The sequence below is a fragment of the Botryllus schlosseri genome, chromosome 2 (genome assembly GCF_051294905.1).
Source record: "Botryllus schlosseri isolate E-star chromosome 2, Bs_hap1, whole genome shotgun sequence".
Taxonomy (NCBI): domain Eukaryota; kingdom Metazoa; phylum Chordata; class Ascidiacea; order Stolidobranchia; family Styelidae; genus Botryllus; species Botryllus schlosseri.
Genome location: NC_137237.1, coordinates 25,170,304 through 25,192,502, shown reverse-complemented (window position 1 = coordinate 25,192,502; position 22,199 = coordinate 25,170,304). Strand labels below are relative to the sequence as shown.

General features: G+C 40.5%; 1 protein-coding gene across 1 annotated transcript; it reads left to right on the top strand.

Annotated features, from left to right (window-relative positions):
* Window positions 1-2,652: 2,652 nt before the first annotated feature.
* On the top strand, window positions 2,653-7,674 carry LOC145434289 (alpha-(1,3)-fucosyltransferase 7-like). The gene is made up of 4 exons (XM_080311655.1): window positions 2,653-3,023; window positions 3,755-3,987; window positions 4,935-5,166; window positions 6,495-7,674. Exons 1-4 carry the CDS (start codon window positions 2,934-2,936, stop codon window positions 7,158-7,160), a joined length of 1,221 nt encoding a protein of 406 aa, XP_080167781.1. The 5' UTR covers window positions 2,653-2,933; the 3' UTR covers window positions 7,161-7,674.
* The last annotated feature ends 14,525 nt before the right edge of the window (window positions 7,675-22,199 follow it).

Here is a 22,199-nt window from a genome sequence, read left to right as displayed (position 1 = left end):
TCTGAATGTTTCCGAATGTTTTATGCAAACATGCAACTAAAATTGTGACGTACCGTACGCAACCCTGCGACAAGACCTGTGTCACGTTTTCTGATTTAGATCAACCTAGAGAGATTGATTCCTATTTACAAAATATCATCACATGTACCAGTGATCGCTATGTGCCAAAGGTGTGGCATATACAATACATACAGGATACGTTTAAGCAGACCCATGTCTAGAATGCCATCTTCCGGACCTGATGCGAACATTTCGAGACAATTTGCAACTATGCTAGTCAAATGAGGCGATGATGTGATCATAAGGACTCTTTTGACGATTATGGATGTGAAGCCAATGAAGCCGAACGGAACAACATTAATGAGTATTTAAATATTGCTACTTCATTCATTTAAATATCCAATATATGCAGAGGTCGGAAAAGTAGTCCTCGTTGCTACTCAAGTAAAAGTGAAAAGAACTCCATAAATCTCAATTTAGTTAGAAATAGAATATTCAAATTGAAAGATAAGTCAAAACTATACTCATAAATGGAAGTATTTGAGAAATAGGGCGTACTCAAGCGGTTAGTTTCAAAAGGCGTGCTTGGTCGATAGGTCGCATACTTTTATCAGCTTATCATAGGTGGACTCTTTTGAAATTGCACTGTGCATCTTCGCGCCTACCCCAAAATAACTAATGAAATTGCAAATAGGTGTACTTTTCCAAAAATATTATAGTTACCGTGGTACATTGGCTCTCTCACTCAAAGTGTAGAAGCATACACATTACACAACTTTCCAGTGGAAAAAAGCAGAAGTAATTCGTAAGTGACCACCTCGCCTGCATGTAGGGTTGCATTTAAAACAAACGGTGTTTTAAAACACTTTGTTTAAAACTTGTTTTAAACAGTGTTGTAAACAGAGGCCATTTAAAAAAATGTGTTTTGGTAAGTTATGAAATTATGCTATAGTTGTATAAATACTTTCCGAAATATGTTGTATGAGCCTACGGACAATTACCACCCGATATATACGACGTATATCGATATGGGATGGTTGGAACCCTCATAGTAGTCGGTTCAACATTAATACTACAGATATTTCGTCACAGGAGCTATATTCACCCTATATTTTCAATTGTCAATGTCAATCCACTATGACGTTACAACTGAAAATTCGTGACGCCATGGCTTTTAAAAACGACAAAACAGTAAAAAACATGTTTTAACTTAGGGCCTTGTTTCAAACATGTTTGTTTTAAATTGATTTTTGTTTTAAATGCAACCCTACCTGTATGTATACTTTTTCGGAGCATAGACTTTCTGGCTTTGTAGATATATCCATGGTAGACGCACACGGACAAATATTTTATAGAAAGTTCATCATGTGAATATTGAGTCAAACTTTTACCCTAATAGCCAGGAGCGCCATTGAGTATGCAAAATTTGTCACAATATTTTGATCTTTATTCACGGCAATAGTGCGTATTGGAATGGCTCCGACTCGTTGCGTAAATCTGTATAATGTATGAAGAAGTGTTGAGAGACAGGCCCTATTATTGATTGTCATCGGTTTGCCTAGTGGATGGGGTACACTCTCGTGCTTATAAGCCAAGGGTTCCCAAACTGTGGTACGCGTACCACTGGTGGTACGCGGGAGCATCTCAAGTGATAGGCGAGTAACTTCATCGAACCTATGAATTAACGAATGGAAAAAGATATTTAGATCAAGATTTATAATTTGCTTTGTGGTCAAGTAATGTTGTCCTTGTCCCAGTTACTGAGAATCGTCGATGTAGTAATGACCTAATGGAGCAAACAATAAGCCACTAGTATGTTCGATTGCTCGCTTCGTATTCCCAACTATATGGCCCGTGGTTGAAATTTATCAGACGTACACCGATGGTCACCATTGTACAACCGCGAGTCCAGCCAGGAGATATTCATATACTCCCAAAAGCTCGCAAAGCTCATTTTATAACAACTGGACGCACTTTTATGAACAAATATAAATCCTTGAAACAATTCCCGTGCTCCGAGCGATCTGTTGTATCGGGCATTGATAATTATCAAGTCTAGTCACGATTTCAAAAGATTCCATCCCAAATCGGCATACCAATTCTTGCCTTCACGTCATACAATTTGTGGCATACTGATGTCGGTAATATTAACTTGTGATCAAGCTATAATAGTGGCTCACAACACTTTCGGGCTATCATTATAATAGGACTGATTACAGATGGTAACAACGACATTCGCGCGATTACCTTGACCATTAATACTGCCGTGGTAACTGGTTTGTCTGCAGCACGCAAATGTATATATAGCTAGCCTACTTCTTGAATTTCACCAATCAGGTACGCGAATACCACTATATATATATATATATATATATATGTATCAAAAACGTGATGGCTCCATGAATTCAAGTAATTAGAATAACATCAGTCCAGAAGTCTTAATATCGATGTTACTATTAGAGCAGTGGTTTCCAACTTATTATGGTCGCGACCCAATTTCCAATTCGAAAATGTTCCTCGACCCGCCTCTCAATTTCTTGTGCTGATTACTAAAAAAGGTCATCCGCACTCACGGGCTATTTAGGACACTAATTACCAACGAGAAAGATCAACAGTCAACACCTTCGCGACCCTTTAAAAAAATTGACAAAACAACTTTATTAGAGCATAGGAATTTATAAGGTAGCTACGTCGCAAATTGCTATGACCAGGGATTCCAATCATCTCCAATATGTTACTCCTCTATACGGACCTCTACTTCACCTTGCGACATGCATAATTTTTGCGATTCGGCGTACGGTGATGTATCTGTGTTGACATGCTCAACTGGAACAACGACCGCGGAATAAAGATAGCCTGAGGCAGTGATAGCAAGCCAACCATAAATCAGTCAACATGTCCTTGAGAACCAACATTAGATTTATGCGAAAAGAATGGCACGCCGGACGAAAAGGCAGCTGAAATTGGTGGGACTTGCCACGTTGTTCTTTATGCTGATGAACTTCACGTTAATAAAGAGAGTGGTAAGTTTCGTTTTCATATGTATGTATATGTTTTGTGATTGTTATCACCATTCGCCGATGGAATATGTTTCCATTGCTGCATACATTTGCAATGGTTTCTAGTCCTGAGCCATTGAAAGATGGATGGTTAAACTAGAACAGTGGTTCTCAAACTTTTTTTAGACACGCCCCCTTTACAATATCGAAAAATTTGACGCACCCTTATCGTCATATCACATAATGCAACCAGCATGCTAGCAATCCCAACGGATAAGTTGTTGTTATGGAAAGTTATGACTGTTGATGAAAGAATTGTCAAAGATAAAATTGGGACTATACAGTGAGCAAACAACCATGAATTGAAGGTAAATCGCGCGAAGCGCATATAATTTTTTCAGTTAACCGGTACCTTTGCGCCCCCCTCCCTTCAGATGCTTTCACGCCCCCAAGGAGGCGATCCCCCCAATTTGAGAACCATTGAACTAAAACGATAAAAATCGGATCGATTTCCTGCTGTGTCAACATTCGACAAACCAGCGCGCTCGCATAACTCCCCGTTCACTCACAAACTCACAATAGGGGGTTTCATCTCGCAATGTGACTACATTGGCAACATATAATTTAGTAAAATAGGCGAGTTTATTCACACCAGCAAGGCGGTAAGTTGAGGCAATAAATCACGTGACGAGGGTCCTGCAAATGGCCAATAGCTATCGCCGATTGCTTACCTTTCTACATATTCGTACTTACAGCTTCAATACAAGGATCAAACGATCGACATCAAGCACCAGATTTCCGAGATGAGCCCAACCATCTTAATTTGGCGTCCTCCATTCAATTTAAAAAATGATTACCGGGCGGATTCCAACGTCTGTGGTCAGGCAATCCACTGCAGAGTGACGTACAACAGATCCTCGTTGGAAAAAAGTGACGCGATCGTGTTCCATTACAAATCGCTATCAAAAGACACCATGCCTGCGGTGAGGTATGAATTCGACCTTCGAATATTTGAAATGTGAGTTGTGTGGTGCCGCAAATGCCCATCCGTGATATCAAATTATACTCATCTATTAGAAAAGGGTGCGTAGAGATCAAATTTCCAAAATTTGAATATGAGCGCGGTTTTGCGTTAAGTCATTATAATTATAGGATTTCTTTTATGAGGTAAAGTTTCAATGGCACGAGCTGCAAATGGTGCATAGACTTTTCCCTTTGAACAGTTTGGAATTGACTGAACTGACGGAATCGGAGTTGAAGCTCTTGATCTATATATTATTCTATATTATCTATGCAATGGTTCTCAAGCTGCCGGGAACATTTTTAGAAATTCCAAGAGTACCGCATGACACATAATAGTTAGTTCATAGGTTGAGGGCGATAAAGATATACGTTTGATCAACCAGATATGGTAGATAATGATGTGCTTCTACTTTTTCCGAGTATAGTCAAATAGGTTTTGCTATTTATTCTACGTACTCAAATAATTATGTTTTAAACTACTTCTACTGATAATTTTTAGACAAAGCGACTTTAGATTTTTAGGAATAGGGCTATTCAAAGTAAAAGGTAATATTGAGAGGTAGGCGAAAGAACCCCTGCATCATGACAACCGAATGCATTTCCAAAAATTGCACATATTTCTACAACTTCCGATACACTGTACTAGCAGTGTATGATCCATCGATCAAATCCTAGTTTTTGGAACTATATACTTACGTATCTTCATTTTCTACTGCTGCTTGAAGTAATTTTGGCATATCTTTGAAATTGCTACTTTTACTTGTAAGTGATTGGAAATATATACGACGCTGCTTCTAATTATGCCCGAATACCCCCCCCCCCCCCCCGTATATTCTTTGACCACCACGGTCAGAAGAGGAAACTCGTTTCCGAAGCATATGAGTGTATAGCTGGATGTTTGTGAATTTTCAGGCGTCCCGATCAATTATATGTATGGTGGTCCGGAGAGAAGAACCACGAAGCTGCGCTGAGTGAATACAATGAATTCTTCAACTTAACATTCACATATCGCAGAGACTCAGGTGTGTACGCCCCTTACGGGACTACAGGCGGTATATTGGATGAGCTTCGAGCGAAGAAGGAACTCGATATTGATGCTCTTATGAAGTTGAAAAGAAAAAGCAGAAAGTTGGCGGCTTGGGCGGTAAGAGTTTCGCGCTCAGATATATTGCAATTCGTAATGAGAAGAACGGATATTCGGCACCAGAATAATATCGAGTTCGACATAGAGTGGCAATTTTGGATAAGGTTTATAAGGCCGGTCTATCAAATAACCATACTGGCACCAAAACAGCCATTACTGAAATGAAGGCACCGAATAGTTCCGCGTCTCATAATTAATCAATCAGTGCAAGTAGCGCTGGGCACAACGATTCGAGTAATCTAATTAGGGTATTAATTAGGGTATGAAGTATTAGTTGTAATGATTCGAGTCGAGTAGATTCGGTTTATTCGTGTAACGAATTCACACGTTCACGATTATTTGAACGAGAAATATAATTTCAATACATTCTTTCCTCCGCGGGAGAATTGATACCTCGATTGCACAAATAGCATTCAGAGCCTTTGGCACAGTGGCCTCCAATCTTTTTGGACTCATCGCCCCCTTATCAATCTGGACACAAATTTTCGCCCCTCCCCCCCACCCCCACATATTTACCGATCAGAAAAAGAGGTCATATAATCGGGAAATTTATTCACCTAACTCTGATCGCTGGTGAATATACTGAAAAAAGGTCATTTTTCCGAGGTGGTAGGTGCTCGGAAAACAGGTTTCCGCGTCTACTTTTTGTTGATTTGACACTTTTTCGCGTCATATGCAGAATAAGCCGTATCCACGTGCATTTTTTTACTGTGTTCATTAAATATATATCACTGGACGTTCTAACACCCCCCCCCACCCCCAGTCGACCCTTTGGCCTTTCACCCCCTTGTTTGTCAAAATCGCCCACTGAGGGCGATGTCGCCCGCCTTGGGAACCATTGCTTTAGCACGAGGCTATGAATATTCAATTAACCAGGGTTACGGCATTTTTGTGATTATCCCGTAGCATGGTAACAAAGCGCGATGAAATGATCATGGTCGGGCGGTACAAAATTTGTTTTACATGCGTATTGCTGACATTGTTGTACTGCACACTCTATTTGAACTTTCGAAGTCCCCCGTTCTGCTATGTCGTCATAGTGAACTCAAATACTCGACTCGAAGCCGAATACCGGACTAGGAATCGAATGGGTCAGGTAGGCAATTCGATTTTGCCCAGTCCTAATCATAAGTATCTGAATTCATCCAATAATCAACGCCAAAATTACACCGAATTGAAGTCATGTCACGGCGCAACCGGCAGAAAATAGGCGCTGCGTGCCTATCAACATGTATATTCCATTACTGTATAGTCCGTGTTAGTTTTGAAACTTGAAACAACGAAACGTTGTTATCCCACAAGATATTCACTGTAATTCTTCTTCGCAGGTCAGTAACTGCAGCGTACATCGTCGAATGAAACTCGCCAAAGAGCTAATTTCAGCAGGTTTGGACTTGGATACGTTTGGCGCTTGTTTCGATAATAGGCAGCTTGGCGAGGGTCAAAATACCGAGTCGTTCTATAAAGCGTTGTCGGAATATAAGTTTTATTTAGCGTTTGAAAATGGGTACCACTGCAAAGACTATATCACCGAGAAATTCTGGTACAACGGCCTACGAGCGGGAACTGTTCCAGTTGTTTGGGGCCCGAAGAAAGAAGATGTCGAAGCCGTCGCGCCGAAATATTCGTTTATTCACGTAGAAGACTTTAAAAGCACCGACGATTTAGTACAATATTTGATTCATCTATCAACTAACGAAGACGAGTATAGAAAATATCTTGCATGGAGAACGCAGCCAAACTACCGAGAGCGCGCGGAACGCTATGGTAAGAAAGGAGAACTGCTCAGTTTCTGTAAGCTCTGTCAAATTATATTGGAAAGACAAGAAATACCGAAAGAACGGCGGCAAATGCTCACAGTTCCATCGTTGCGCGAATGGTGGTGGGGAGGCGAAAACAAGGAGTGCATTAAAGGAGAGTACCTAGACCTGGAAATGCCACAAGATGGAGTGGAGAGATTTCTGAAAGCGAGAGGAATACAACTCGTTTCTTGAAATAAATGGAGTTGGAGTTGACCAAGGGATTGCAAGACACTGTATACTGAACATGTAAGCGACGAAACATTCAGATATAAAATTCAAGAGTCTGCAGCAAATATGGATTGAACACCAGTTACGGCGAAACGTGAACGGTCGAAAGACCATATCGACTGCCGGATCAGAAATATCCCACTGAACTGAGACCGATGGGTGGGTAATTGTAGGTAGAGGTAAAGCAGTATATGTCACGTAAGATTGAACGTCAACTATAGGTCACTAGGAGACACAAATTTTTGTTGACTTCGATGTGACAGTTATTTGCGACCAACTTTGGAGCGCTGGATTCAAAAATGACTTCGGTTTTTCTCTATCACGTCAGGTTTTTGGGTTAGGCGCCCAACACATTGTCTCATAATCCACATAAAAGTACCGCTTTTGATATTTTGTGTTTGTTGCATAAAACGTTTCATGAACCACTAGCAAACGAAAGTAACTCAATAGTCTTCAAATAAACATCTCTACTGCTCTATTTGGTTGATTTGAACTGACGTAGATTCTGAAGAACAAATGAAGTGCGAGTTTTAGGGTACAGATTTGAGCAAATAACCAGGGCAAGTTTTTGTTGCAGTCAAATCCGTGGAAAGTTGCATTTATTTTTCACAAAAGTTGCATTTATGGACAAGTTACTTGAAATTATAAGGGTATGAGATACTCGAATCGACCCGTATGCAAGAAGCCGTAGCAAAACTCAGGGTTGGCGACTTCAACATAGCTATAGTAGCCTGGAAAAATGACTCAGTGAAAATATAATTTTCGGCGGTCTATCATGAATGTACGTCAAATCAGAAAAGACCTAAATTTTAAACGACAGTGAAATTATCAAGAAATCTATTTACATATAATGTCAAATATTACCAGTAAAAACTTAGTGGCATGAAAAATCGAAAAAAAAACTTACAAAAGGTTACATGAAAAATCGAAAAAAGTTGGCAAAAGTTGTTGAAAATCGAAAAACTTGTAAAATGTTGCATGAAAAAAATGGAATTGCAAAAAGTTGCTTTTCAACCTGTGTGACGGTTCGCACTTGTGCAAATGAAAAAAAATGCAGTGCGAATGACGACGGTGGTGCGAATAGTGCGAATGAAAATCCGGATCAAGTGCGATGGAAAATCGTGGTTAATTGTTAACTTTTTTGACGTGGAATAATTCAAATAAACCTTGGCAAATTAATACGACGCACCACTAATCGTAGCTCTCACAAGCCGTAGTGAATTGATATTATCGCACTACAATTATTACGTAACCAAAACCCTGGTTTGGAAGCTGGTGTAGTGATAGACATATAGCAGCCCGTCAGAGGCTGGGAAAATAACGTTAAATTCACTTTCTGCTTACTTTCGCTAAACAATCATCAATACTTCCATAATACCTGTTCGATTAGTGCTAGGCACGAGAACAGTAGTAAATACTATCATTACAGACTGCCATTTGCAAGTTAGAGTAACGCAAATTTTACCCTTGGGGTTATTAAAGTATAGACCGCAAAGGGTATAATTTTGGGTCGACACGGTGCCAGGACTGTCTGTCTGTTCGGCGTAGCCAGCCGAAAAAAAGGGGGAGGGTGGTTGAAATAGAAGAGCGGGTTCGATTTTTACCGAATTTAATAATATACAGGGCCGTAACAGTACTTCGTCAGCCCTCAAAACGTTGGTCCTGGGCCCCCATATGGTGATAAACCGAACGTCAGTGAGCCAGCGGTAAGCGCGAAAATTTTCAATAATTCATGATAAAATCGGTCAATAAGATCAGGAATTGCAAATGCATTACTATCAATGTCTTGTCCTCTCTGCTCACGTAATGAGTTTTACCGGCAGAGCTGAGTGAGGATGTCTTTGAAACTGTAGAGTCCGTAAATAATGATTGAACATCTTCGGGCGGGCGGACCCGTTGGTATGACTTCGTTATATGATGTTATTTCGTGACCTCCTGTCTGCTATATCAAAAATATAGAATCGCTCAAACGTACTCTAGACTGAAAGATCACACGGTTTCGGATTGGTATTTCTTCACTGGCATATAATTTTTTCCTGCATGATGGTATTTGTCTTGTGTGTTTGTCTCGCTGCGATCGTTCTGGCACACTTCTTGGAGTCGCATGTTTTATAACCCAAAACGTTATATGTCTTTGTGCTTCGTGCCGCAGTAATGGCCAACGCCGATATGCCCATTTCTATAATTCTTGCGTATTTTTTCTTAGGGGAAGAGCACCCAATAATCAAGATATTTGACGACTTGAAATTGCGCCTAGCGCGAAATATTTTTGAAAATATTGCATAAATTGGGTTTGGGGTGCGGCAGTTACGACCCTGGTAAAATAGCAGCAATTCATCATAGGGTTAAGTACATGCGTAAATGACGATTATACAACATCCTCGTGTTGACGATTATACGCGTATGGTAAGCTTGTCGACGAGTCCGAAAGAGCTGTTACTTACCGACTCCCTGATCTGTCGTGAACAATTGAATAACTGCGCTTATCAAGGCATCTAACAATAAAATACGCGCGCTGACCAATGCGTCTTACGTAGCCCCGGCCAAAGTATGGTAGGCCCAAAACGCGGTAGTTAGGCTAGCGATATCTTTCGTATACTAGGCCTATTGCAGATGCGATTGGGCAGGCCAGCGATGATATCGTGCGCACCAAGCCAATGCAGATGCGATTGTGTTTACCAGCGATGATATCGTGAACACACGGCCAATTGCAGATACGATTATTCAAGCCAGCGGAGCTAGGCTTGTTGGAGACGCGATAAACCAGGCTAGCAACGATTGCCCAGCGCGCCGCAATAAATGACCTGATTTCGCAATTATCTTAGCGGGAGATCGTGTCGCTCGTGTCACGTTACATTTGCAATGCAATGCGCAATGACGAATCTCGCTAACTGGTATCACGCATTTCGTTATTTGTCCACGCGCAACACTGATAATACGACTTATTGAATTGCAACCGAGTATTAGGGTCTGAAGGGCCATTACAAAAAGATGGCGTTTCACGTTTAAGGAGAGGGTTTCGCGTTTCTAAAGGGAGAATAGCACATTTTGAACAACGTCGACTATATTTTTGAACAAAAATGAATTTCGGTACTGGGCGTTCCTATGAAAACAGATCCCGGGCCGCAAAATATGACATCGCGGGCCGCGTGTTGGTGACCCCTGCTTTAAGACATGACCATCCAAGCACTAGTTAACTAGTGAAAGGGATTTAGTGAAATAGCTGAAATCAAAACGAGCGAAAATAGTAGCATTTTTCATGAGACACTTGATTGCTTAAGATACATAGTGGCCAATTTGTTGCACATCTGCGCAAATAAATGTTGTATTTTCATCTTCTTTTTGAATATCAATATTCGGTTAGTTTGTGCGAATGAAATTTATTTTACAAAAAAAGTGCGAATGAAGCTCAAAAAGGTTGAAAAGCACTGATATTGACCGGTTTTATCATGAAATATCGAAAATTTTCGCGCTTGGCGCTGGCTCACTAAACAGTGCAACTGGTTTCGTGGCAAAAGCGAACAAGGTTTATCACCCAATGGGAGCCCAAGACCCAAGTTTATTTTTATTTTTTTAGGGGGGCTGACGAAGTGCTGTTTCGTTCCTGCCAACTGGTATACTCCCAAAGATGTTCAATTATTATTGAGAGGCCCTGCCTTTTCAAACAACACACCTCCATCGGCTCTACTTGTAAAATTGATTACGTGAGCAGAGAGAGGATAAAAATTGATGGCAATATATATGCAATTCCCGATCATATTGACAGATTCAATCGTGAATTGCAGAAAATTTTCGCGCTTCGCGCGTCTATAGGCGCTAAAAGCTGACTTACTAAACCGCCCCGAAAGCAGCATAATTGGTAGTGCTATAGCTCACGACCAAAGTGTCCGAATAATTTGATGGGTCCGGTCTTTATCGAAAGCTAGTGCCACACTGATTCCAAAATCTAATTGAAATCTCGCCAGGGCAATAAAACTACTCCGAAATAGCCACCAAAGGTCGATTGTTCTTAACAATTTGAGCGCAGCAACACAAATGACCATAATTATGGCCAATGGCGATTGATCGGAAAAAGGCCAATTTTCATATTTTGATGACTATTTTGGGTCCGTTTCATTGCCCTGGTATTCGTGCGGCCCCGACCGTACTCTGAAATTCTAAATTTGGCCATGACACCGAAAAAGGTTGGGAACCACTGATCTATATAGTGGCAGACATATAGTATATCAGCCCGTCTGATCCTGCGACAGGCTGGAAAATTACTTCAAATTGACTTTCTACTTTCCGTTGCTAAACAGGTATCGTATTTTCGTATTAACTGTTCGATTAGCATTAGCGGGAGGCACGGGGATAGTAGTAAATACCATCATTACAGACTCACATTTGCAAGTTACTGTACCCAAATCTTTGCCCCTTCAAGGGTTGGTAAAGTATGGACCGCAAAGTGTATAATTTTGGGTCGACACGGTGCCAGAGCTATCTGTTAATATGTATGTAATATTTATTGAATTTATAGCAAATCATGCGATAGTTTTTACATATCCAAGGTCACTGTGTTGGGTACTGTAGCCAATAAGCGAGACACGCAGAAAGTATGGCTTTATCATGAGAACTCATGATAAGATTTGTCCGACTGTTTTTTCTGGAAAACATGGTCGAAGACCGTTGGGATGACCTGGTGTAGGGGCGTGCAACGAGCGAGTTCAGGTGAGATTCATTCATTTCGAGGCCAACCCCTTCTGCGTCGGGGCACATGAAGACGTAAAGTTTTGGCGAACAAACCGCTGATAAAATGCGGTGCCAAAAACATAAGTGGCGACAAAACCTCGGTCTAAAAATGACCGATGCTGGATGGCCAAACCTTTCGAGATGGATTGGATATGCTCCGTTGTCGGCACAGCACCTAATAGTCCCGTTCTTGCAATCTGAGTAGACATTATAGGCTAGTAGTAGGCCACAACAGCGATACGCAGAGGAATTTAATTCGTCCTAATTTGAAATCGCGTGAGTCCTACATGTTTTGTAGAGCTGTGTTGGGTAGAATTGTGGTGTATATGCGTTCTGTATGTCATACATGCCCGTAAAATCGTAGCATACAACTGTAATATCAAAAATGAATTCCTTTTCATGGGTGAGGCTCGGATCGCGAAATGCCACAAAAATTCAGGTTTTGGTGGTAGTCTAAAAGCGTGCTTTACCGTTATTAAACTGAATTAAATGAATTCTCAAGTTAGATTGAGCTAAAGAGTAAAACGCGCAGTATCGTGAGTTATTTGCTCTTCTCATAAACTCGCGAGAAAGAAGTTGGAGCAATGTATCATAAGGTAGCGAGCTCTAATATGCCTTGATCGTTTGACCGTTATGTACCACCACATTAGGCAAAAGCCTCAACACAAACATGTGGGTTTTTCATCCTTTCGGCAAACTGGAGCTTCGCGGAACCTTTCTGTCAGCTCTCAAAAACGATTTCTGCCAGCAAGCATTTTTCACTCGCGTAAAAATACGCTGTATTTTGGACAGGAGTGCAGAAGAGTGCTTCATGTACAGTAGACTTATATGATTTCACGAACGTATCGGTAATTATAACTTAGGCAACGGGTTGCGTGGTTCCGTTCACACCGCATCGTCACCCATATGAAATATTTCGTCACAGTCAATATGGCTCATCTCAGCGTTTGAAATTACCATTTCGCAATCTAGCATTTTACTATCATATCGTAATCAAGCAGCCCATGGCGTGTCCTAATCTAGAGAAGTGGACTCCGACTTTTTCTTAGCTTTACACCTGTTTTAGCAGACCACCGTTGAAACTTTCTGGACAAAAGAGATGAAATATATTTTCCACTTTTAGAAGCAGTATTTATATTCCTCTTTCCATGTCCAGTATCATATTCTGAGTTCTAATTAGTTTCAATTCTTTTGTCTGAAGAACATGCATGTTGAAGTATCAAAGCAAGTGTAGTAATGCCTCTATTTTCCGAATATAAAGCTACACTATATGACATTTTTACGATCAGCTATATTTTTATTAACGTTCACTATTCGCGCAAAGTGTTGGACTAAACTACGGCCCTTTTAATATCGGAGAGGGCGCCATACCATGATATTCTCTAAATCGGGGTGTTCGAATAAACAGAGAATTAGTATAGCATTCCCATATCAATGATATCATTTACATCCCATGACGTGGACGAAATGCTTAAGCTGTCGAAAATTAATACCTCCTGGGATGCACCAATATGAATCAAGCTCTGCACCTTTCGTATAACCCAGTGGTTCTTAACCTTTTTTCCTCCAGCGCCCCCTTTCAAAAATGGTCTGGGTCTGGCGCCCCCTATTATATAGACTAGTAAAAAAATGGATAAGTGGCCGAAGTCCGGCTTCGGATTGGGACTTCACTATTAGAAATATTTCACGCTTGAATTGCGCCCGAGGACCACTCGACAGGGGTCGGCAAACCCCGGCACACCAGATAGTTTTTCACGGCAGGCCAAATGATTTGACTAACATGATATATTATAACCATGTTTGTTGCAAAACATGTCACATAAGTTATCAAAATGAAAAAAGCTAAAATTACTTGATAAATCAAAATAATACAAAGTCTTGGGCAGGTTTAAGTTATCATATACATATTTTATATGCGACAACCTAATATCGGATGAAACTGTTTGGATGCTTTAGTCTAGGAGCGTGCATGTGCACTGTGCAACCTGAGGGATCGCGAATATTTTATAGGAACCAGCATTTCGGCCCAGGGAATTTTCACGATGTTAGACACGCGTTCGGCAACATGCATCTCCATGCGCTGTGTGCGTTGCCAAAATGATTTGCAGGGGTTGGCACATTTTTATCGTCAGGTCATCTCATCCTAAAATCGTTGATGAGCCTGTCACTTATTGGCAGGGTTGCCATACCGTCCTTATTACTAAGATTTGTCCTTATTTTGAAGGGCCACGTCTTAGAAAACTCAACTGTCCTTATTTCTAAGAAATGTCCTTATTTTTGACTTGCGTCCTTATTTTGTCTTATTTTCAACCACTACGAAACTTCGACCGTTTTCCTCTGGTATCTGTGTTGCATAATATTCATAAATTATGCTTTTGCGTCGAGATTTCATGACATCATAAAGGAAAGGACCTCTCGTGACGTACACACCATAAGATTTGACTTCTAAATGGTGATAGCTCGGGCCGTGAGTGGTTTCGTCTGTACCAAGCTACCACGGCGGACGTCATTTTATCAGTAAACAGCAGTACCAGGTTCCTGCTGTTTGGTCTACAGCAGAATAAGCTCAAGCTGTCGGGAAGGCAGCATTTATTGCGTAGTGAAAAAAGGCGCAGTGCAGTCGACACAGTGGTTAAAACGTAGTAAAGCTATTAGTCATTGATAAATTGTTCTAAATTATATTGCACTTGCGCACATAGTTTTAGCTACTAATAAGGCTAAATCTGATTAGTTAAAATGAGCAGGCGTAAAAACGTTTTTCGTGACAATTATGAGAGATAATTCAAAGGTATATCTAACGAAGTTTCAAGGGCGAGTTTTTCGCCCATTGCAATATCTGCAATTGTAACATTAATCTGGAGGCCATAGGAAAGACCGCCATTTAAACTCACATTGATACCCCAAACACAAGAAGTGTGTCATAATGATTAATTAGAGCCAGTCGATGAATAATTTTACTACCAGTCAATGAGCAGTGAGCACCAACGACCACAGACGACAAGGCTGCTGCTGCAGACGGTACCTGGGCATTCCATACTGTCAAACGCCAGCAATCATTCCTCACCAACGATTGCACATCGCAATTGTTCAAAGCAATATTCCCCGATTTTAACATCACAAATAAGTTTTATTCGGCTAGGACCAGGACTACAAGCATTGTTACTGGAGTTCTTGCTCCATGCGCTCACAAATGATTTTGTCTAAACATGGTGTACGGTCTTTTTCCATCTTGGTTGACGCCTCTAATCGCAACGAGGGGAAGAAGTTTGGTTTATCACCCTATGGGGGGGGGCAAGTCCAACGTTTATTTTTTGGGTGGAGGGGTGACGAAGAGCTGCTTCGGCCCTGAGTAAAGGTAAACCTAGAGCTGAGCTGTCGTGAGCACTTTCTAATAACAAGGAGTTGCTGGAGCAGATTGTTTCTGGCGAATAGTATGGAATGTGATATACCACGCTTCTTATAAATACAAAGTATGTTCAAAAACGCTTTTTCATGCTAATCTAATTTTTCGACTGTCCTTATTTTTGGGTCTATGTCGATGGCAACCCTGCTTATTGGCTATGGTGCCAAACACAGTATACTTGGAAACGATCGAGGCAACCACAGGAGATCGATCATTACGCGACTAAATTTAAATGGTGCACACATTGCGGACATTAGGCGGTAGCGACCAAAATTTATACCCTTCGCGACCAATACTGCACGAATTACTGACGTAACCGATGCCAGCTACAGATAGGTGGTTGGTGTGATTCCTTGCTTGAAACGTTAAATATGACAAAATTAAAAATGGTTGGCAGGCCAGCTGGTAAATTTTACAATTTTTGATATTTTGGCACGCTCCATACAAAAGGTTGCCGGCCCCTGGCCTATTGTATGAGCTATATTCGGGATCAAATCAAGATTGTTGTTATAATATTCATCGGGTAAGGCCTACATGCTCACATCATTTGGTTTGAGCTCAATGTACAGTACACATCCCGAATTCACCTACGCGATTGGCAATATACGGTGAAGTTGATTGTATTTGGTTTTGTTTTATTGCTTTGTGTGACTACTAAATGAACTGAGAATGTGGTAGATATCTTTGCTCACAATAAACTTAGTACTGAACCAAGCTCTTAACTTGAGCATGAATATTGGTTAAAACACTAAGCAGTATCATCCTTTGAATAAATATTCTGACGATTAATTTTGTAGCTCTCAAGTATATTTAAGGAATCATTTTGGCCGAAAAGCTTCGAAGATCTTTAATTTACAAAGGGCATCACGCTCAAAAGTTGTACAGTGCCTTTTCGATTTCGACACTGCCGCTGGTTACAATACCTAGTTCGAAACATTTTGTGGAAAAAAAACGAGTTAGTTTGACGAAAGTGTTATGACGGGGAATTGGCAATCCAAAAGTACGCGTAATTTACATGAATTACAATATACCACTGCATACATGGAAACATAGTCGGTGTATATTTATTGTTACCATATTATGGAAATTTGAAAAGAGGACACTTTTTAAAAATTTTAAAACTTGCAAAACCGGAGGAAAATCCTGGAAAAATGGTAAATTTTTCCCACTTAGTGGTCGGTTGAAAAAAGGTCAACTTCCGAAAATACAGTTTTTTGACTAAAAAAGGTCAACTTTCTGGTCCAGCTCCCGAAATAGCCGCCGGAGCGTTGCTGCAGTGCTGACTTATCGAATTTAGCCCTATATCTGACCAAAATTCTCAAAAAGAGGACAAAATCTCAAATAAAGAGGGCATTTGGGTGTCCTCCGAGGACACTTTCAAAAAAGTCAAAAAAAGAGGACGTATGGTAACCCTATGTACATTGCGCCCGGCGCGCGACGAAAAACGTCGTGATTTGACAGATTATGTCGAAGGTCAGTTTGCAATGAGTACTCGGCGATATATAGAACTATTGTTCTACTGTATAGAATCATCAGAGGTGGTCAAAGTAGTCAAGAAAGCTACTCAAGTAGAAGTAGAAGTAGCGACGTAAAAATATACTCAAGTACGAGTAGAAGTACTTCTTCCATAAGCACGCTAAAACTACTTGAAGTAGAAGTAGAATCGACTGACTTTAAAAGTACTCAAGTAAGTAAGTAGTTGTAAAAACGATCCTAATTCGTTCACATGGATTGTAAAAAGGTGCAAATTGAGCAATGCGAAAGGTGACGAGCTTGATTCATATTGATGCATACCAGCAGGCATCCAATTTTCGATAGCATAAGCATTCCATTGCATGGGAAGAAAATTACAGGATTGATATGGAAATGCGATACTTAACCTCTGTTTTCTCGAACTGCACGTTTTAGAAAATAGCATGGTATAACGCCATCCTCCATATTATAAGGTGCGTAGTTTAGTCGAAGAGCAATACGGAGAAGTTGTATAGGATACGGTGTAAACACTTTGCGCGATTAGTAGACGTTAATCTAAAATATAGTGGACCGTAAAAATGCGATATTGTGTAGCTTTATTTCCGGAAATTAAAGGCATTACTACACTTGCTTTTATACTTCAACATGTATGTTATCCAGACAAAAGAACTGATATTAATTATAACTCAAAGTATATGATACTGGAAATTGAAAATGAAACGTAGATACTACTTCTAAAAGCGGAGCACGTTTTTCATGCCTTTAGTCCAGAAAGTTTCAAAGGTGGTATGCTAAAATAGCTCTTAAACTAACAAAAAATGTCAGAGTCCACTTATCCAGGTTAGGCCGCGCCATGGACATGCTAGATTGCGATATGACAAGTAAATGTTACATTGCGAAACATCAGTCTCAAACGTTATGATGATGCATATGTACATGGATGAATTTTCATAGGGCGAAGGAGGACAATGTGGTGTGAGCGCCAGGATACCGAGATATCTAATTCTATATATCCCTGTGTGAACGGAACCACGCCAACCGCTACCTAAATTAGATTCATCGATACTTTCGTGAAATCATACTGGTAACTCCGTATCCACTGCGCACGAAGCGCGACGAAAATTCTGGGCTTTACTCAATTTTTATGAAAATTAAATGTTGATACTCCGTGAAAACAGCCCGGAAATTCTTCATGCTATCTTCCTGATTGGAAGATTGAACTACTTCTACTTGACAAACTGAAAATAGCGAAAAGTAAGTAAGTAGATCACGAAATATTACGAAGTAGAAGTAGCAAAAATCAGATCTACTTGAGTAAGTAACAGAAGTAGAGGATAACTACTTGAGTACTTCGAAAAAGTAGAAGTACTTCGTTACTGACCACCTCTGAGAATCATATATCATTACTATACCAGCTACTGCGAGGCCATTTTGTTCAGCGCCCCCCATACCGCCCCCCGAGCCCAGCGCACCCCATATCGCCCCTGAGCGTTTCCGCTCCCTATAAAATACAAATCTCCCCCTGGGGGCGCTGGAGACAAGGTTAAGAACCACTGGTATAACCCAATTTGCAACTTTTGACAGTCCATACGAACGAATTACGACCGTTTTCACAACTAATTACTTACTTGAGTAGATTTTAAGTCAGTCAGTCAATTCTACTTCTACTTCAAGTACTTTTAGGCGGCTTTTAAAAGGATTACTTCTGCTCGTACTCGAGTAGATTTTCGCTTCGCTACTTCTAATTGTACTTGACTAACTTTCTTGACTTGTGATAGTTGCTAATTACGTCGCTACGGTTGTCAAAAAGCAGCTCTCTTCAGAAGTTGAATTTATGATCAATCAATTACAAGTTTAACAGTAATTGTCATCAAGGTTCCCTCTAAGCTGGGCGCGTGCGCAATTGCTCAGCGCTGACACGATCTCTGCGTACAGAAAATCTAAGCTGCGCACAAAAAATCCGAAGTGATGACCGTTTGTTTTAGTCGTTACGCACTGTTGTCCAGGGGAACGCGCAGTGAGTTGGGGAGTGCGCGCACACTCGTGAAAAATTAAAGGGAACATTGATTGTCATTGTAATTTGATATTTTTAGCATGTAGGAATTGTAATTGTTATCGAACTTTCATCGCTAATTGCTATGCAGTCGGTATCTGTTGTTTATGACAGCCAATATGAAGTCTAGCATTGCGCAGGCTAACATTCAATAATTTCAATCCCGCTTTCCATGCACAATATCAATTCAATACTGTCTGTTATCGAGAGTGTTGTGAATAGTTTCAAATATCAGAATGTCCAAAATGGCCTTTTCATGAATCGATATACAAAATATTTTGTGATAATTCATGCTGCTATATTTGATGGATGAAACATTACTTCCTACTTTATACTCGAAAGTGTAACTATTGCTATGTTCAAGGTTACCGGTGAACTCGGCACTTGTTAAATGCGATCACCAGTAAACATGCATATACTATTATTTATTAATAATAATGTTATTACTCAGCATCGTAATAATAAACTCGAAAATGAAAATTTCATCAATGTAATGACAATATAATCCTAGCGATGTCTTTGAGCAGTCAAATTGGTATCTTTTTTTTCCTTTTTAAAAATTGCTTTCGCAGATGGTACAATTGATCAATGACCATTAGAGTTGTTCGAAATTTCCGGATTCCGGGGATTCGCTGATTATATTCTTTGGTTGCGTGAAAAAAACTCTGCACACCAAATTTGGCTCGATTCCAGCTGGTAGCTGTAAAGACACAGGATATTGAAAATTTTGAATTTATTATAAAAAAATTTCAAATTTTACTGTCAAGCTCACGAAATTGTTGAGTTGTTCACAAACATTATGCAAAACAAATTTGACACAATTCCAACCTGTAGATGCGAAGTCATGTGAGTTTTGCAATCACTGATCAACACAATTTTTGTTGACTTTGATCAGACAATTGATTTTGACTAACTTTTGGGCGGTGAATTCAAAAATGACTTCCGTTTTTCTCTATCACGTCAAGTTTTTGGGTTAGGCACCCCCTACATTGTCTCATAACCCACATAATGGCACCTCTTTGAATATTTTGTGTTCACTGCATAAAACGTTTCAAAATCTACAAGCCGTCGAAAGTAAATCAATAGACTTCAAATAAGCGTTTGCAATGCTTTATTTGGTTGATTTAAACCAGCGGTTCCCAACCTTTTTGTCTTCATTCCCCACTTCAGATTTATTCCGAGCCTTCATTCCCCACCAGGGCCGTAACAGCACTTTGTCAGCCCCGCCAAAAAAACGTTGGTCGTGGGCCCCCAGAACCCCCGCTGAGCCTGTAATCTTCTTCCCTGCAACTAATAGCTACATTGGGTATACTGTTTAGTGCGTGGCCTTATTTCGACTAAACGCGCGAAGCGCGAAAAATTTATATAATTCGTGTTTGAATCGGCCAATATGATCGGGAATTGCATGTATTTTGCTATCAATGTTTTACCCCCTCTCTGCTCACGTAATCAGATTTACCTGTAGAGCTGTGTGAGGTGTGTTGGAAAATGATAGGACCCCTAAACAAAAATTTAACATTTTCGAGCGGACCCGTTGGTATATTGACTTCGTTACATTATGCTATTTCGTGACCGCCTATATCTGCTATGTTAAAAGATATGAAAATCGGCAAAACTAAAAGGCACACACGATTTCAAATTGGCATTGTTTTACTGGCAAAAAAATTTTCGCTGCGGGATGGCATTTGTCCTGTGGGGTTCAGATCGCCAGGACAGGAACATTCGGCGCCAGTCGTTTAGCCGATTAAACATATATGTATATCGAAGTTTTGGGTCACCACAAGGGCATTTCTTCTCGGCCAAGCTCTTCTCGCTGCTGATCGTTCTGGCACACTTCTCGGAGTTGCAAATTACATGGCCTATAACTTCATATGCCTTGGTGCGACGTGGCGCAGTAATGGCCGACGCCGAAGTCGCCATTTCTATAAACTCTACGTATTTTCCTGGGGTAAGGGTACCCAATAATCAGATATCCAGCAATATTAAATCGCGTACCCATCGCGAAAAGATTGTGAAAAAGTGGCATAAATTTAACATAATACCGTACCGTACTACACAAGACACACAACCACACCAGTACGCAAGGCAATCGCCTATAACTGCAATATAAAACGTATTGTGAACCGATACCAGTAACGCTCAAAATTTCGTGAAAGCGTTGTTGCACGTCAAACTAGTCGTGCTGGATGCGTTTGTGACGCCATCATTGGCCATCCTGAGTTGAAAATGAGGTTTTGTGAACAACACGCAATATCATTTTCGATACATACATTCCCGAGCAGTTAACTCAGTGGTTCCCAACCTTTTTGACCTCGCGGCACACTTCGAAATTAAAAATAGTTCGCGGCACACTAGCACAGTGGTTCCGAACTCTTTTGGCTTATACGGCACAGACAACTACCAGAATGCGTACAGCAGCAACCATAGTTTTACAGAGGTGGTCACTGACGAAGTACTGCTACCTTTTCGGAGCACTCAAGTTGGCGTTTCTCTGCTTGAGTTTTCTTTTATCTCTGCGGACATCTCACAAATACGTCTACGAATGGTATCATTTGACATGGGCCTCGTTTTCAATTCTTCCCAAACATTTTTTTACAATTTTATTGCAGGCCGGAAGAAGAGCTTTCTCCGTTTCCATGTGAGGTTTTGAATTATCAGCTATTACCTCTGTTACCACATAACTGGCCTGCTGAGATATCGTTCAAACTTCAGGTTGAGCTTAATTTCATAAGATTGACTTGACAATGAAGTCTGCCCACTACCGCATTGTCGATGTAATAATTAACCGTCGCATCGAAGAGTCCATCACGATCGCCACTAACAAATACTGAGGTGTATTATACAATATAGTATATATATATAATATATGTTACCACATAACTGGCCTGCTGAGATATCGTTCAAACTTCAGGTTCAGCTTAATTTCATAAGATTGACTTGACAATGAAGTCCGCCCACTACCGCATTGTCGATGTAATAATTAACCGTCGCATCGAAGAGTCCATCACGATCGCCACTAACAAATACTGAGGTGTATTATACAATATACATGGATGCCAAACGCATTTCCACGCAGATAGTGTAATAGCACCTGTGAGGATAGTATACCTCAATAGTCTTACTGGCAGCCCCCCGCAGTTCAATTGTAGTTCCAACAAATCGGGATAATAAACCTCAGCGGAGGGGAAATTTGTAACTGATATAATTTGATCAACTTTACTTCTCAATTCTCGAATTTGTCGCCTGCAACATAACATAACAATACTAGCCAGTCTTCAGGATTACCGGACCACGACCTAACATCGACCTCGCCCTCCGCCACATGCCACCCCATTTTGTCGCTTGG

Bases quoted from the DNA above. Each gene is read 5' to 3' on its own strand.
- LOC145434289 (XM_080311655.1), top strand. From the start codon at position 2,934: ATGGCACGCCGGACGAAAAGGCAGCTGAAATTGGTGGGACTTGCCACG. The intron at 3,988-4,934 runs GTATGAATTCGA...GTGAATTTTCAG, and splicing joins GACACCATGCCTGCGGTGAG to GCGTCCCGATCAATTATATG. The intron at 5,167-6,494 runs GTAAGAGTTTCG...TCTTCTTCGCAG, and splicing joins GAAAGTTGGCGGCTTGGGCG to GTCAGTAACTGCAGCGTACA.